The sequence below is a fragment of the Bufo bufo genome, chromosome 2 (genome assembly GCF_905171765.1).
Source record: "Bufo bufo chromosome 2, aBufBuf1.1, whole genome shotgun sequence".
NCBI lineage: Eukaryota > Metazoa > Chordata > Amphibia > Anura > Bufonidae > Bufo > Bufo bufo.
This window is the reverse complement of record NC_053390.1, coordinates 793,986,010-794,003,330: the sequence shown is the minus strand read 5'-3', so window position 1 is coordinate 794,003,330 and position 17,321 is coordinate 793,986,010. Positions and strand designations below refer to the sequence as shown.

The following is a 17,321-nucleotide window of genomic DNA, read 5'->3' as shown; positions in this document are numbered from 1 at the left end:
TATTCTGCTGGTGCAGTCACTGTGTACATACATACTGATCCTGAGTTACATCCTGTATTATACCCCAGAGCTGCACTCACTATTCTGCTGGTGCATTCCCTGCGTACATACATTACATTACTTATCCTGTACTGATCCTGAGTTACATCCTGTATTATACTCCAGAGCTGCACTCACTATTCTGCTGGTGGAGTCACTGTGTACGTACATTACATTACTTATCCTGTACTGATCCTGAGTTACATCCTGTATTATACTCCAGAGCTGCACTCACTATTCTGCTGGTGCAGTCACTGTGTACATACATTACATATCCTGTACTGATCCTGAGTTACATCATGTATTATACTCCAGAGCTGCACTCACTATTCTGCTGGTGCAGTCACTGTGTACATACATTACTTATCCTGAGTTACATCCTGTATTATTCTCCAGAGCTGCACTCACTATTCTGCTGGTGGAGTCACTGTGTACACACATTACTTATCCTGTACTGATCCTGAGTTACATCCTGTATTATACTCCAGAGCTGCACTCACTATTCTGCTGGTGCAGTCACTGTGTACATACATTACTTATCCTGAGTTACATCCTGTATTATTCTCCAGAGCTGCACTCACTATTCTGCTGGTGGAGTCACTGTGGACATACATTACTTATCCTGTACTGATCCTGAGTTACATCCTGTATTATACTCCAGAGCTGCACTCACTATTCTGCTGGTGGAGTCACTGTGTACATACATTACATTACTTATCCTGTACTGATCCTGAGTTACATCCTGTATTATTCTCCAGAGCTGCACTCACTATTCTGCTGGTGGAGTCACTGTGTACATACATTACTTATCCTGTACTGATCCTGAGTTACATCCTGTATTATACTCCAGAGCTGTACTCACTATTCTGCTGGTGCAGTCACTGTGTACATACATTACATATCCTGTACTGATCCTGAGTTACATCATGTATTATACTCCAGAGCTGCACTCACTATTCTGCTGGTGCAGTCACTGTGTACATACATTACTTATCCTGAGTTACATCCTGTATTATTCTCCAGAGCTGCACTCACTATTCTGCTGGTGGAGTCACTGTGTACATACATTACTTATCCTGTACTGATCCTGAGTTACATCCTGTATTATACTCCAGAGCTGCACTCACTATTCTGCTGGTGCAGTCACTGTGTACATACATTACATTACTTATCCTGTACTGATCCTGAGTTACATCCTGTATTATACCCCAGAGCTGCACTCACTATTCTGCTGGTGCATTCCCTGCGTACATACATTACATTACTTATCCTGTACTGATCCTGAGTTACATCCTGTATTATACTCCACAGCTGCACTCACTATTCTGCTGGTGGAGTCACTGTGTACGTACATTACATTACTTATCCTGTACTGATCCTGAGTTACATCCTGTATTATACTCAAGAGCTGCACTCACTATTCTGCTGGTGCAGTCACTGCGTACATACATTACATTACTTATCCTGTACTGATCCTGAGTTACATCCGGTATTATACTCCGGAGCTGCACTCACTATTCTTATTGTGCAGTCACTGTGTACATACAGTCAGGTCCATAAATATTGGGACATGGACACAATTCTAACAGTTTTGGCTCTATACACCACCACAGTGGATTTGATGAAACTAACAAGATGTGCTTTACCTGCAGACTGTCAGCTGTAATTTGAGGATATTTACATCCAAATCAGGTGAACGGTGCAGGAATTACAACAGTTTGCATATGTGCCTCCTACTTGTTAAGGGACCAAAAGTAATGGGACAATTGGCTTCTCAGCTGTTCCATGGCTAGGTGTGTGTTATTCCCTCGTTATCCCAATTACAATGAGCAGATAAAAGGTCCAGAGGTCATTTCCAGTCTGCTATTTGCATTTGGAATCTGTTGCTGTCAACTCTCAAGATGAGATCCAAAGAGCTGTCACTACCAGTGAAGCAAGACATCATTAGGCTGAAAAAACACAACAAACCCATCAGAGAGATAGCAAAAACATTAGGCGCGGCCAAAACAACTGTTTGGAACATTCTTAAAAAGAAGGAACGCATCGGTGAGCTCAGCAACACCAAAAGACCCGGAAGACCATGGAAAACAACTGTGGTGGATGACCGAAGAATTATTTCCCTGGTGAAGAAAACACCCTTCACAACAGTTGGCCAGATCAAGAACACTCTCCAGGAGGTAGGTGTATGTGTGTCAAAGTCAACAATCAAGAGAAGACTTCCCCAGAGTGAATACAGAGGGTTCACCACAAGATGGAAACCATTGGTGAGCCTCAAAAACAGGAAGGCCAGATTAGAGTTTGCCAAACGACATCTAAAAAAGCCTTCACAGTTCTGGAACAACATCCTATGGACAGATGAGACCAAGATCAACGTGTACCAGAGTGATGGGAAGAGAAGAGTATGGAGAAGGAAAGGAACTGCTCATGATCCTAAGCATACCACCTCATCAGTGAAGCATGGTGGTGGTAGTGTCATGGCGTGGGCATGTATGGCTGCCAATGGAACTGGTTCTCTTGTATTTATTGATGATGTGACTGCTGACATAAGCAGCAGGATGGATTCTGAAGTGTTTCAGGCAATATTATCTGCTCATATTCAGCCAAATGCTTCAGAACTCATTGGACGGCACTTCACAGTGCAGATGGACAATGACCCAAAGCATACTGCAAAAGCAACCAAAAAGTTTTTTAAGGGAAATAAGTGGAATGTTCTGCAATGGCCAAGTCAATCACCGGACCTGAATCCGATTGAGCATGCATTTCACTTGCTGAAGTCAAAACTGAAGGGAAAATGCCCCAAGAACAAGCAGGAACTGAAGACAGTTTCAGTAGAGGCCTGGCAGAGCATCACCAGGGATGAAACCCAGCGTCTGGTGATGTCTATGCGCTCCAGACTTCAGGCTGTAATTGACTGCAAAGGATTTGCAACCGAGTATTAAAAAGTGAAAGTTTGATTTATGATTAGTATTCTGTCCCATTACTTTTGGTGCCATAACAAGTAGGAGGCACATATGCAAACTGCTGTAATTCCTGCACCGTTCACCTGATCTGGATGTAAATACCCTCAAATTACAGCTGACAGTCTGCAGGTAAAGCACATCTTGTTTGTTTCATTTCAAATCCATTGTGGTGGTGTATAGAGCCAGAAATGTTAGAATTGTGTCGTTGTCCCAATATTTATGGACCTGACTTTACATTACATTACTTATCCTGTACTGATCCTGAGTTACATCCTGTATTATACTCCAGAGCTGCACTCACTATTCTGCTGGTGGAGTCACTGTGTACATACATTACATTACTTATCCTGTACTGATCCTGAGTTACATCCTGTATTATTCTCCAGAGCTGCACTCACTATTCTGCTGGTGGAGTCACTGTGTACATACATTACTTATCCTGTACTGATCCTGAGTTACATCCTGTATTATACTCCAGAGCTGTACTCACTATTCTGCTGGTGCAGTCACTGTGTACATACATTACATATCCTGTACTGATCCTGAGTTACATCATGTATTATACTCCAGAGCTGCACTCACTATTCTGCTGGTGCAGTCACTGTGTACATACATTACTTATCCTGAGTTACATCCTGTATTATTCTCCAGAGCTGCACTCACTATTCTGCTGGTGGAGTCACTGTGTACATACATTACTTATCCTGTACTGATCCTGAGTTACATCCTGTATTATACTCCAGAGCTGCACTCACTATTCTGCTGGTGCAGTCACTGTGTACATACATTACATATCCTGTACTGATCCTGAGTTACATCATGTATTATACTCCAGAGCTGCACTCACTATTCTGCTGGTGCAGTCACTGTGTACATACATACTGATCCTGAGTTACATCCTGTATTATACCCCAGAGCTGCACTCACTATTCTGCTGGTGCATTCCCTGCGTACATACATTACATTACTTATCCTGTACTGATCCTGAGTTACATCCTGTATTATACTCCAGAGCTGCACTCACTATTCTGCTGGTGGAGTCACTGTGTACGTACATTACATTACTTATCCTGTACTGATCCTGAGTTACATCCTGTATTATACTCCAGAGCTGCACTCACTATTCTGCTGGTGCAGTCACTGTGTACATACATTACATATCCTGTACTGATCCTGAGTTACATCATGTATTATACTCCAGAGCTGCACTCACTATTCTGCTGGTGCAGTCACTGTGTACATACATTACTTATCCTGAGTTACATCCTGTATTATTCTCCAGAGCTGCACTCACTATTCTGCTGGTGGAGTCACTGTGTACACACATTACTTATCCTGTACTGATCCTGAGTTACATCCTGTATTATACTCCAGAGCTGCACTCACTATTCTGCTGGTGCAGTCACTGTGTACATACATTACTTATCCTGAGTTACATCCTGTATTATTCTCCAGAGCTGCACTCACTATTCTGCTGGTGGAGTCACTGTGGACATACATTACTTATCCTGTACTGATCCTGAGTTACATCCTGTATTATACTCCAGAGCTGCACTCACTATTCTGCTGGTGGAGTCACTGTGTACATACATTACATTACTTATCCTGTACTGATCCTGAGTTACATCCTGTATTATTCTCCAGAGCTGCACTCACTATTCTGCTGGTGGAGTCACTGTGTACATACATTACTTATCCTGTACTGATCCTGAGTTACATCCTGTATTATACTCCAGAGCTGTACTCACTATTCTGCTGGTGCAGTCACTGTGTACATACATTACATATCCTGTACTGATCCTGAGTTACATCATGTATTATACTCCAGAGCTGCACTCACTATTCTGCTGGTGCAGTCACTGTGTACATACATTACTTATCCTGAGTTACATCCTGTATTATTCTCCAGAGCTGCACTCACTATTCTGCTGGTGGAGTCACTGTGTACATACATTACTTATCCTGTACTGATCCTGAGTTACATCCTGTATTATACTCCAGAGCTGCACTCACTATTCTGCTGGTGCAGTCACTGTGTACATACATTACATTACTTATCCTGTACTGATCCTGAGTTACATCCTGTATTATACCCCAGAGCTGCACTCACTATTCTGCTGGTGCATTCCCTGCGTACATACATTACATTACTTATCCTGTACTGATCCTGAGTTACATCCTGTATTATACTCCACAGCTGCACTCACTATTCTGCTGGTGGAGTCACTGTGTACGTACATTACATTACTTATCCTGTACTGATCCTGAGTTACATCCTGTATTATACTCAAGAGCTGCACTCACTATTCTGCTGGTGCAGTCACTGCGTACATACATTACATTACTTATCCTGTACTGATCCTGAGTTACATCCGGTATTATACTCCGGAGCTGCACTCACTATTCTTATTGTGCAGTCACTGTGTACATACAGTCAGGTCCATAAATATTGGGACATGGACACAATTCTAACATTTTTGGCTCTATACACCACCACAGTGGATTTGATGAAACTAACAAGATGTGCTTTACCTGCAGACTGTCAGCTGTAATTTGAGGATATTTACATCCAAATCAGGTGAACGGTGCAGGAATTACAACAGTTTGCATATGTGCCTCCTACTTGTTAAGGGACCAAAAGTAATGGGACAATTGGCTTCTCAGCTGTTCCATGGCTAGGTGTGTGTTATTCCCTCGTTATCCCAATTACAATGAGCAGATAAAAGGTCCAGAGGTCATTTCCAGTCTGCTATTTGCATTTGGAATCTGTTGCTGTCAACTCTCAAGATGAGATCCAAAGAGCTGTCACTACCAGTGAAGCAAGACATCATTAGGCTGAAAAAACACAACAAACCCATCAGAGAGATAGCAAAAACATTAGGCGCGGCCAAAACAACTGTTTGGAACATTCTTAAAAAGAAGGAACGCATCGGTGAGCTCAGCAACACCAAAAGACCCGGAAGACCATGGAAAACAACTGTGGTGGATGACCGAAGAATTATTTCCCTGGTGAAGAAAACACCCTTCACAACAGTTGGCCAGATCAAGAACACTCTCCAGGAGGTAGGTGTATGTGTGTCAAAGTCAACAATCAAGAGAAGACTTCCCCAGAGTGAATACAGAGGGTTCACCACAAGATGGAAACCATTGGTGAGCCTCAAAAACAGGAAGGCCAGATTAGAGTTTGCCAAACGACATCTAAAAAAGCCTTCACAGTTCTGGAACAACATCCTATGGACAGATGAGACCAAGATCAACGTGTACCAGAGTGATGGGAAGAGAAGAGTATGGAGAAGGAAAGGAACTGCTCATGATCCTAAGCATACCACCTCATCAGTGAAGCATGGTGGTGGTAGTGTCATGGCGTGGGCATGTATGGCTGCCAATGGAACTGGTTCTCTTGTATTTATTGATGATGTGACTGCTGACATAAGCAGCAGGATGGATTCTGAAGTGTTTCAGGCAATATTATCTGCTCATATTCAGCCAAATGCTTCAGAACTCATTGGACGGCACTTCACAGTGCAGATGGACAATGACCCAAAGCATACTGCAAAAGCAACCAAAAAGTTTTTTAAGGGAAATAAGTGGAATGTTCTGCAATGGCCAAGTCAATCACCGGACCTGAATCCGATTGAGCATGCATTTCACTTGCTGAAGTCAAAACTGAAGGGAAAATGCCCCAAGAACAAGCAGGAACTGAAGACAGTTTCAGTAGAGGCCTGGCAGAGCATCACCAGGGATGAAACCCAGCGTCTGGTGATGTCTATGCGCTCCAGACTTCAGGCTGTAATTGACTGCAAAGGATTTGCAACCGAGTATTAAAAAGTGAAAGTTTGATTTATGATTAGTATTCTGTCCCATTACTTTTGGTGCCATAACAAGTAGGAGGCACATATGCAAACTGCTGTAATTCCTGCACCGTTCACCTGATCTGGATGTAAATACCCTCAAATTACAGCTGACAGTCTGCAGGTAAAGCACATCTTGTTTGTTTCATTTCAAATCCATTGTGGTGGTGTATAGAGCCAGAAATGTTAGAATTGTGTCGTTGTCCCAATATTTATGGACCTGACTTTACATTACATTACTTATCCTGTACTGATCCTGAGTTACATCCTGTATTATACTCCAGAGCTGCACTCACTATTCTGCTGGTGGAGTCACTGTGTACATAAATTACATTACTTATCCTGTACTGATCCTGAGTTACATCCTGTATTATACTCCAGAGCTGCACTCACTATTCTGCTGGTGCAGTCACTGTGTACATACATTACATTACTTATCCTGTACTGATCCTGAGTTACATCCTGTATTATACTCCAGAGCTGCACTCACTATTCTGCTGGTGCAGTCACTGTGTACATACATTACATTACTTATCCTGTACTGATCCTGAGTTACATCCTGCATTAAACTCCAGAGCTGCACTCACTATTCTGCAGGTGGATTCACTGTCTACATACATTACTTATCCTGTACTGATCCTGAGTTACATCCTGTGTTATACTCCAGAGCTGCACTCACTATTCTGCTGGTGCAGTCACTGTGTACATACATTACTTATCCTGTACTGATCCTGAGTTACATCATGTATTATACTCCAGAGCTGCACTCTCTATTCTGCTGGTGCAGTCACTGTATACATACATTACTTATCCTGTACTGATCCTGAGTTACATCCTGTATTATACTCCAGAGCTGCACTCACTATTCTGCTGGTGGAGTCACTGTGTACATACATTACTTATCCTGTACTGATCCTGAGTTACATCCTGTATTACACTCCAGAGCTGCACTCACTATTCTGCTGGTGCAGTCACTGTCTCCATACATTACATTGCTGAGATCCTGACCAGTCAGAAGACGTGTGATGACCGCTGGTCGTTGCTCTCACCCCTGGACTGGATGAAATCTCAAAATTCAGAAAGTATCTGTTCCTTCTGAGAGTTGTGACGGTGTCTTTGTGTTCTAGGATGCTGAGTGTGAAAGCCATCACCAATCCCCAGTACCTGGACCCGGCGGGCAATCCTATGGTGAACGGCCTGTATGACCTGGCCCTGGGCCCGCCAGACAACAAAGAATTTTGCGCCACCTGCTCTCAGGACTTCATGAGCTGCCCCGGACACCTGGGCCACATCGAGCTGCCTCTCGCTGTCTATAATCCCCTGCTCTTTGATGTAGGTGATCGCCCGTCTCCGCTATTTGTAATATGACCGTGTCCGTGTGAAGGACATGCATGCTGGATGTGAGGTCTGTGTGTCCTGGATGCTGCTGCCTTCACTTTCTCTCCTGTATCAGTGCAGCTTCATCCTCCTAAGGGATCTCTTCTCCCGTGTGGTGGCTGTCACTGATGCTGGGGGTGTGACATTTCCTTCTCCTCCCACGGTAGAGTTTCCTATGGATGCTTGCTCCCCACAACGCCCATGTAATTCGCCTTCATCCTCTTGCAAACCGTGATGCCGTGCAGCCTGGATGCTTGTCCTCTCTCCACTCTCTGATTTTCTTTATACAGCCTCCTCCCCCTCCCTGCTGCTATCTTTATTATTATGTGAAAGAAAGTGCGCAAAACTGTGTAAATGGGGTAAGGCTGCGAATACAAAGCCTTCGAGTAACTGGTAGAGCCTGTCATGGGATGAAAGGGAACCTGTCTCCACCAAAATGCCGCCTTTACCGCCCACAGTACCTCACAGCTGAAGTCATCTGGTTTCCAACGATGTCCTTGATGGGCAAAATCGCAAGAAGACCACTTTTATCCCACCGCTCACTGTATGCAAACAAAGAGGTTGCCGTCATACTTGCTGCGCCCCCTGTTCCTGCTCGTTCGCTTATTTAAAAAAAAAATTTTTTTCATGTGTGATTCCCCAGGAGATCTCGCGCCCTTGTTTTCTGCGCCTGCGCGGTGAGTCCTGCTCTAATGTACTTGGCTTCAGGCGCCGACTTGCAGGGACGAGCCAAGTCAAGTGCACTACAGAGGGGCGCGCGGCGCAGGCGCAAGATCTCCTGAGGAACCGCACATGAAGGAACAAAAAGTCAAGGCCATCAATCAAAAGCAAAGGGCAGGAAAGGGACGCGACGAGCTTGACTATGAGTCAAGGCCGCTACCCCCTTGACTTCAAGAGCCTTATTTGCATACATCACCCATCAGACGAATTAGCCAAGGACATCATTAGAAACCAGACCAGCTGTGAGGTAATGTGGGTGGTTTAGGGGGCATTTCGGCAAAGACCATATACTGAACAGTGCACTTTTTGTGGTGGCCCTTTTCTATAGGATAGAGTTGCATAAAGGTATGCCGGCCTGACAAAGGAGATGGGACAGGCACCTACTGGGCATTTATGGCTTGGCCTTCAGAATAGCCTACCTAGTTTAATAGGGTTGATCCTGCTGACTTATGCTCTTTCATTTAATTTTCATCCTTGTTTAGAAACTGTACCTCCTTGTGCGAGGCTCCTGCTTCCGCTGTCACCTGCTGACATGTCCTCGCTCCACCATCCATCTGCTGCTTAACCAGCTGAAGTTACTGGACCGAGGAGCCCTCCAGGAGATGTACGAAGTAGAGGCCGTCCTCAGCCGGGTAAGCGAAGCTCTGCGTATAGCGTCCTCTATGACCAGTCGTAGATTCAGGACTTTACTTCTGCTCCGTCTTTTGCCTCCAGTTCTTAGAAGGGAACGTTGGAGTCAGCGGTAACGAGATTCAGGAGGAATTGGAAACCTACACCAAGAAAGTGCTGAAAGCCTACCCGAAGAAGCGGGACGTATCCTGTGTAAGTATCCGGGGGGTGGTGGTGGTGGTGTTATCCCGGTACTTACCTTCTTGGACTCATCTTTTCCTACTGCTCTGTTTCTCAGGTGAAGAATATCTGTTTGGCCAGGAACAAGCTCTTAAGTGACTTCTGGAAAACGCAAATGGCTTCCAAGAAATGTCCTCATTGCAAGTGAGTTGTGGAGGAGACCACATTGAGATCTTGGCCTATAAGATGAGACTTTCCTGAAAGCCGTAAGAATCCCATCTGCGCCATTCGTTCTGTCCCCCTTTCCACCAATTTCAATGGGCAAGGAGAAGAAAATGCAGACATTAAAGGGGTTTTCTGAGGCTTTTTAACTGATGACTTATCCTTCGGGTAGGTCATCAGTGGGGGTCTGACACCCGGGACCCCCGCCGCTCAGCTGTTTGAGAAGGCACCAGAACTCGTGGTAGCGCCGCGGCCTTCTCTCAGCTTTTCCTAGGCCAATGACAACACGTTCATTGGCCACATGGCCTAGACTCAGGTCTGCCCCGTAGAAGTGCGATACCAAGCACATACCAAGAGAAGGCCGCGGCTCATACAGTAGCGGTGTCGGACCCCCAGAGGATAGGTCATCAGTTATAAAATCGTGGAAACCCTTTTAAGCTCCTCCACTACCCTGCATCATCAGGGAAGCAGATCCCTCTCACTAATAAAGATCACCAGGGGTGCTGGCATTGAGTCCACCATTACTGTAGATCGGGCATGCTCAACCTGCGCCCCCCCAGCTGTTGCAAAACTACAACTCCCATCATTCCCTGACAGCCTACAGAAGGGCATCTTGGGAGTTGTAGCTTTACAACAACTGGAGGTCCGCAGGTTGAGCATCCCTGCCCTAGATCATCGGAGAAGTTGGTATTAAAAACCCTTCACTGCTCTAGACCACCAGGGAAACCGGAATTCATCCTGCCCCCACTATCACCTAGACCACCAGGGAAACCGGAATTCATCCTGCCCCCACTATCACCTAGACCACCAGGGAAACTGGAATTCATCCTGCCCCCACTATCACCTAGACCACCAGGGAAACCGGAATTCATCCTGCCCCCACTATCACCTAGACCACCAGGGAAACCGGAATTCATCCTGCCCCCACTATCACCTAGACCACCAGGGAAACCGGAATTCATCCTGCCCCCACTATCACCTAGACCACCAGGAAAACCGGAATTCATCCTGCCCCCACTATCACCTAGACCACCAGGTCATCAAACCCTTTTTTCTGGTTCATTTTATAGCAAGTCCTAATCTCTATAGAAAACCGTTTTTGACCTCTTTAATGGTATTCTTAGAGTTTGAGTGAAGGGGGTTGGGGGTCCACTGCCTGTACAGATCTCAAAAATACACATCCCCCCCCCCCCACTTCCCTGCCCCTGCAGTACTCAAAAGACTTGCCATTCGGTTGCCTGAGAAAGCTGAATGATCGCCCCCTTATGAGTTGGAAAGGGAGCTGAATCCGCAGACGCCCAACCTTTCTAAAACATGCGTCCTATATTGGTGAGTGGCGCGAGGTGGCGCTTACAGCTTTATTTCTGCTGCTTACAATGATTTCTTTGTTGCTCAGGGCACCGCGCTCCATAGTACGAAAAGAGCACAACAGCAAGCTGACCATCATGATGAGCTCCAAGAAAACGGACGACGAAGTCTCAGAAAGTGAGTTAGATCTCCCCCCCCCCCCCCCATTTTGCGAAGCCCGTGCTATCTGTGGGTGAATCAAAGGTCAAAAAAGTGTGTTACCAAGCACTGCCACCACGGCACGTCTGCCACTGGTGGCATCATGCCCAGGTTTTCCTTGAACCCTAGGAGATTCTTGGCTCATAGTATGTAATAAAATGCATGAAGTTTCAGTGTTTTCTTAGCACTTCACTCCTTCTCTTTGTGTTTCGGCCCTGGGATTCTTACTCTTTTTCTTATTTCTTTCAGTTAAGGACACCGGCGAGCTCACACAGCGAGGCTACCTGACCCCCAGCACTACTAAGGAGCACATAGACGCATTGTGGGAAAATGAAGGTAATGCCGCGATGATTCTGTGTCTACTGACACACAATATAACCTGGGGGGGGGGGGGGGGGGTGATTTGTCACTGATCACAACAAGAGGTTTTCTGCACCCCCTACAAGCTTTAGGCCTGTTTCACTCTGGTGTTACTCGTTCTGGCAGCAGACTGATCGAGTAACGCCAGTGCGAAACAGGCCTAAAATAGTAAATCGCCATTTATAATCTCCGTTTGGCGCTGCGCATGCCATCTGGTGCCGCATGACCAGTCACAGTGTTGAGGCAAAGATGGGCGAAGTGTCCATTCGCTGGCCTCGGCGGTGGTGATCACTATGGACAATGGTTGGTTTCTGTTGCCACATGACTTGATGCATTATTTTATGCTTGTAATTAAAGGGGTATTCTAGCTGTATAAAAGTTGATGGCAGTGGTGTCAAAGACCTAAATGAATGACTATGCGCCCCCTCTGCCATCCTGATGCTGCTTCAATTCCCTCTGCCCTCCACTCCCTATCCTGACCATGCCTGAAAGGCCCATTATGCCAATCGCCTGGTATACAAGGGGTGGTAAAAGCCATTAGAACTGAGGGTCACATACTTCTGGCCATGCCGCTTAAAGGGGAGCAACAGGTCAAAGTTCTGTTCCCATCTAAGTCATTGGTGGCATATTGCTACTACATGCCATCAATATCCTAGGTGCAGGTCCCACCCGTAGGACCCTCTCCTATCTCCAGAACGCAGTTCCCAAAGTGAAGGAGAGCGCATTGGGCATGAGCGGCGTCTCCTCCATTCACTGCAATGGGAGTTAAGAAAATAGCCGAGTGAGCGCACTTTGTTTTGGAAGTCCCATATTGGTGAGTGGAGAGTACTCTGCTTCCGCATGGACAGTTAGACAACTAGGGACCTCCTGGAACTCCCATAGTGGTGAATGGATGGTGGCCGCACTTACGCAGTGCACTCTCTTTAACTTTGGGTGGGCCTGTCCTGGAGATGGGTGCGGGTCCTATCTGACATGGCATATCCTAGCAATATGCTAGGCTAGGCACTGACTATTTGCAATATCTATATAATTGTGAACAAGTCCCAAAAATATTGATGAAGCTGCCTTCTAAAGGGAACCTGTCACCTCCTAAATGCACGTAAACCCGCCCGCAGTGTGATACTAATCATACTTTTCATCCTGCAGTCCAATGCCTTGACATGGGATCGCGCAGTAAAATAGAGGGCACCGCGCATGCGCGAGACTTGGGAAAGCGAAGCCGAACTGTGGGCTGTCGCTCAAAGGCAAGAGAGGGGGTGGTTACCTTGACTTGAAGCAAGTAGGCCGCTGCCCCCTTGACTTCAAGCTGACATGCAAATTAGCGCGGACGGAGGATAAAAGATCGTTTTCTGACCTTATGCAGCATCGGTCTGCAGGATGAAAAGTATGATTAGTATCACAGTGCGGGCTGCCCCGAGGTACTGCCGGCATTTAGGAGGTGACAGGTTCCCTTTAAATTCTGTCTTGTGACTGCTGCTTGTTCTGTTTCCAGGTTTCTTCCTCCAGTGCCTGTTTTCTGGCATGACGATCGGCGACGACTTCTCCCTGGACATGTTCTTCCTTGATCTTGTAGTGGTTCCTCCATCTCGGTAATGTCTTCCTCGTTACTCACAACACTTTTTTAGGAGGAGTCGTCAGCCACATCTGGCATTGCTGATGTCCTCATTGACAGTCGCTTCCTAGAAATGTCTCTCTCATGTGACCTTCTATTATGGACATAGACATTTGGTCACTGATATCAGATCATATTTTAACAGTACAAGCCGATTCAGACAGGTGGGTCTCTGCACAATGAAATATAAGGGGGAAGAATAGGGCTCTCGCTGAGTGATTGTAGGCGGGCGGCATGCTGTGTGACCAAGAAATTGGCCGCAAAAAAGCCGATATGGTTGATAATAGTAAATGTCAGACAAATACTTCCTGTCCAAAAATCTAGGGCACCAAAATCTGGGTCTGTGTCGTGCTTGGGGTCAGAGAAGGGATGTGACTACCCCACTAGGCTGCCCTCACATATGGCCCTCTCGTGTTGTCTTCCTTGTAATGGACACTTCTGGTTTCACAGTTTCCGCCCGATCAATCGCATGGCAGATCAGATGTACACCAACGGGCAGACGGTTAACCTCCAGGCCGTCCTCAAAGATGTGACCATCATACAGAAGTTGCTGGCGGTGATGGCCGAGGAGCAAATGAAGACTCCAAATGGTACAGAGACAGAAGTCATCGAGGTAAGATGTGACCTGAGAGTCTCGCTCGACTCTTGCAGCCGTTTGTATGGCCCCAGTGGCGTAGGATTACGTGACCGGAAGACTGTAGGGTTTAGTGTTGTCAAGTGATCGCCCGCTGCCTTAGACGATGCACGACCACTGACTTGTGCTGGTCGTTTAGCAGCTGGAAATATGAGCAGACAACTTATCTACATGACCATTATACTATATCGCTGGCAGAACAAGCTAGATGGAGATGACCTGATCGGCAGGCGGAAATTCTTGTCGCATCCTGATCAGATACTGATGACCTACTTAATTATTACTTTTTTATTTTTATTTTATAAATTCGCGCTAACGCTTTCCCGTCATGGCTTCGGATATTTTGACGATAATACTCTGTGAGAGCACTAGATGGCACCATAACTCTTAGATTAGGTAGTATTTTATGTGAACAGTAGATGGCGCCTTCACTCCGAATTGTCACAAGTGAAATTGGGAAATGGTTTCAGTATTTGAGATTATCGCATGAAATCCACACATGTTGAACGCGTCTAATATCTCCAGCATTAAACATTTCCATCTGTATTAAAATATTCATATTTATACGGTATTAAAGTAGCATTCGTGGGCTGTCATACTTGGGATCACCAGCAGAGGGAGTGACTGCTTTGTTTGCGGCGTACATTCCCTTTCTGTCGTCCCTTCTGGCTATGTATCACAGACGTTATTTTCTAATCTGCTTTTTAATTTTTGATTGCAGTTTTTTTTTTCTCGCTCGTGTCATTGAGGAACACAGAAGACCATGGGTATAGCTGTTGCCACTAGGAGGCGACGCTAAGCAAAAAAGTGTCATCTCCTCCTCTCAGCTATACCCCTCCTGCAGACACTGAGCTAATCAGTTTTAGCTTGGTGTCCGTAGGAGGCAGACATGTTTTCCTGCTGGTCTGCCAAAGCTTTTTTATTTTTCATTTATCCATTTTTATTTTTCAGGTCTGGGCTACAGGTGGGCTCCAACCACCTGTTTTCCCCACACTTGAGGTGGGAGACCAGCGGGTCCTCAAGCCCGCTGCTCGTTCCCCACCTCTGGAAGACAAGGAGGAACAGTGGATCTCAAATCCGTTGTTACCCACCAGCAACAGTGTCACCTTGTCTCCTACTTCTAGAAGTCCCCCCCTGTTACCAGTGTAGACACCCTCCCCAAGGGGCAGCACACTGAGGAAGGTGACAGTGCTGGCCCCCCTTTGCCTGAGACCCCCTTCTCTGGGTTCTAGGGGTTAATCTTCCCTGCTGGGTCCCGTTCTCTCGTGAACACAGGAAAATTTTTTTTTTTTTTTTTTCTTTCTTCAGAACCTCGGCCCTGTTTCTGTAGCGCATGATTCACCAGCCCTCGGTCTCGTCTCCCGTCCCCAGCCCCCTCACCTTCCTCCAGGCCCTGCGGTGCATTTACAGCGGTCTCATACCTCCGGGGCAGCCGCTGCTTCTCCTCTGGGCATCGGTACGCCCGTCCCTGGCCTCTGGTGTGTTCAGCCTCTCTCTGGCTGGCCTTCCAGGGAATGGCTCTTCCTGCCCGTTTTTTTTAGGGTTTTTTGGTGTGTCCTTCCCCCGGGCCTTATGAAAGGTTTTGGATTGGTTCTGGTCTTGTTCCCTCCCCATGGTACTGCTCTTTAACGTCCCATGGTCTTCTAGTGTCTCTCAATGATACGAGCAAGGATAGGATTTTTTGTGCTTACCTGTAAAATCCTTTTCTCGCTGAGTTTATTAGGGGCACATCTCCCACCCCGTAAGTACATTGCTGGCTCTCCTTGATGGGTCCCTCCATTTCTTGGTTTTGACCCATTTCCGTCTTTCTTCCTTTTTATTATTTTCTGTTGGCTTCTCCTACTGCTTTCGTACAAGCTGATTAGCTCAGTGTCTGCAGGAGGGGTATAGCTGAGAGGAGGAGCTGATACTTAGTGTCGCCTCCTAGTGGCAACAGCTATATCTATGGTCTTCTGTGTCCCCCAATGAACTCAGCGAGAAAAGGATTTTACAGGTAAGCACAAAAAATCCTATTTTATTTTTATTTTTATTTTTTTACATTAGGTTATCTTGAGCTTCTGTTAATAGCATTTAGAGAGATTCTTAATAGCCCATAGGAGCATAGAAGCAATGGACTGGAGGGGACTCAATGATATATATATATATATATATATATATATATATATATATATATATATATATATCCTTCATTGTAATCTTGCCTGTGATGATGAGATGGCTGTTGAGAAGTGATTTCTTTGACTTTGATGGGAGAATGTGGTGTGAGCATGCTTTGTGACCTCTGCAGAGGTCATTGTGCAGGGAGGGGGAGTACATAAGCTGTGACGTCACCTATTGTGAATGTTGTGTTATCTACACTGCTCAAAAAAAATAAAGGGACCATTAAAATACCACATCCTAGATCTCAATAAATAAAATATTCCAGTTACAAATCTTTGTTCATTGTTTGAGAACAATAAAACATAAAAATGAACAATGTAAATCAAAATGAATATCCATGATGTCCCAGATGTGCTTTCTCTTCCCGATACCTAATGGCAGTCAGGCTACCTCTGGCGAGCACATGGAGGGCTGTGCGGCCCTCCAAAGACCCTCCCCACACCATTACAGACCCACTGCCAAACCGGTCATGCTGGAGGATATTGCAGGCAGCAGAACGTCTCCAGACTCTGTCACATGGGATCAGTGCTAATCTGCTCTCATCTGGGAAGAGCACAGGGCGCCAATGTGGAATCTGCCAATCTTGGTGTTCTCTGGCAAATGGCAATCGCCCTGCAAGGTGTTGGGCTGTAAGCACAACACCGACTTGTGGACGTCGGGCCCTCATGGAGTCTGTTTCTGACCGTTTGAGCAGACACATGCACATTTGTGGCCTGCTGGAGGTCATTTTGCAGGGCTCTGGTACTGCTCCTCCTTGCACAAACGAGGAGGTAGCGGTCCTGCTGCTGGGTTGTTGCCCTCCTATGGCCGCCTCCACGTCTCCTGGTATCTGCTCCATGCTCTGGACACTCACGGCTAACCTTCTTGCCACAGCTCGCATTGATGTTCCATCCTGAAAGAGCCGCACTACCTGAGGAACTTCTGTGGGTTGTAGACACCGCCTCATGCTACCTCTTAGGGGTGAGAGCAATGACAAAATGCAAAAGTGACCAAAACAACGGCCAAAAAGAGAAATGGATGAGAACAGAGAAATGGTCTGTGGTCACCACCGGCAGAACCGCTCCTCTAATTGGGGGTGTCTTGCTTATTGC

At 46.0% G+C, this 17,321-nt stretch overlaps 1 protein-coding gene across 2 annotated transcripts in view; it reads left to right on the top strand.

Moving 5' to 3' along the window:
* POLR1A (RNA polymerase I subunit A) overlaps positions 1-17,321 on the top strand; it is a 100,259-nt gene that overhangs the window by 890 nt on the left and 82,048 nt on the right. For both annotated transcript variants that reach the window (XM_040419257.1, XM_040419256.1), the window contains exons 2-9: positions 7,978-8,182; positions 9,430-9,579; positions 9,662-9,769; positions 9,855-9,940; positions 11,355-11,443; positions 11,714-11,800; positions 13,317-13,413; positions 13,887-14,049. In XM_040419257.1, coding sequence (XP_040275191.1) covers positions 7,978-8,182; positions 9,430-9,579; positions 9,662-9,769; positions 9,855-9,940; positions 11,355-11,443; positions 11,714-11,800; positions 13,317-13,413; positions 13,887-14,049 — 985 coding nt within the window. The remainder of the gene's footprint in view (positions 1-7,977; positions 8,183-9,429; positions 9,580-9,661; positions 9,770-9,854; positions 9,941-11,354; positions 11,444-11,713; positions 11,801-13,316; positions 13,414-13,886; positions 14,050-17,321) is intronic.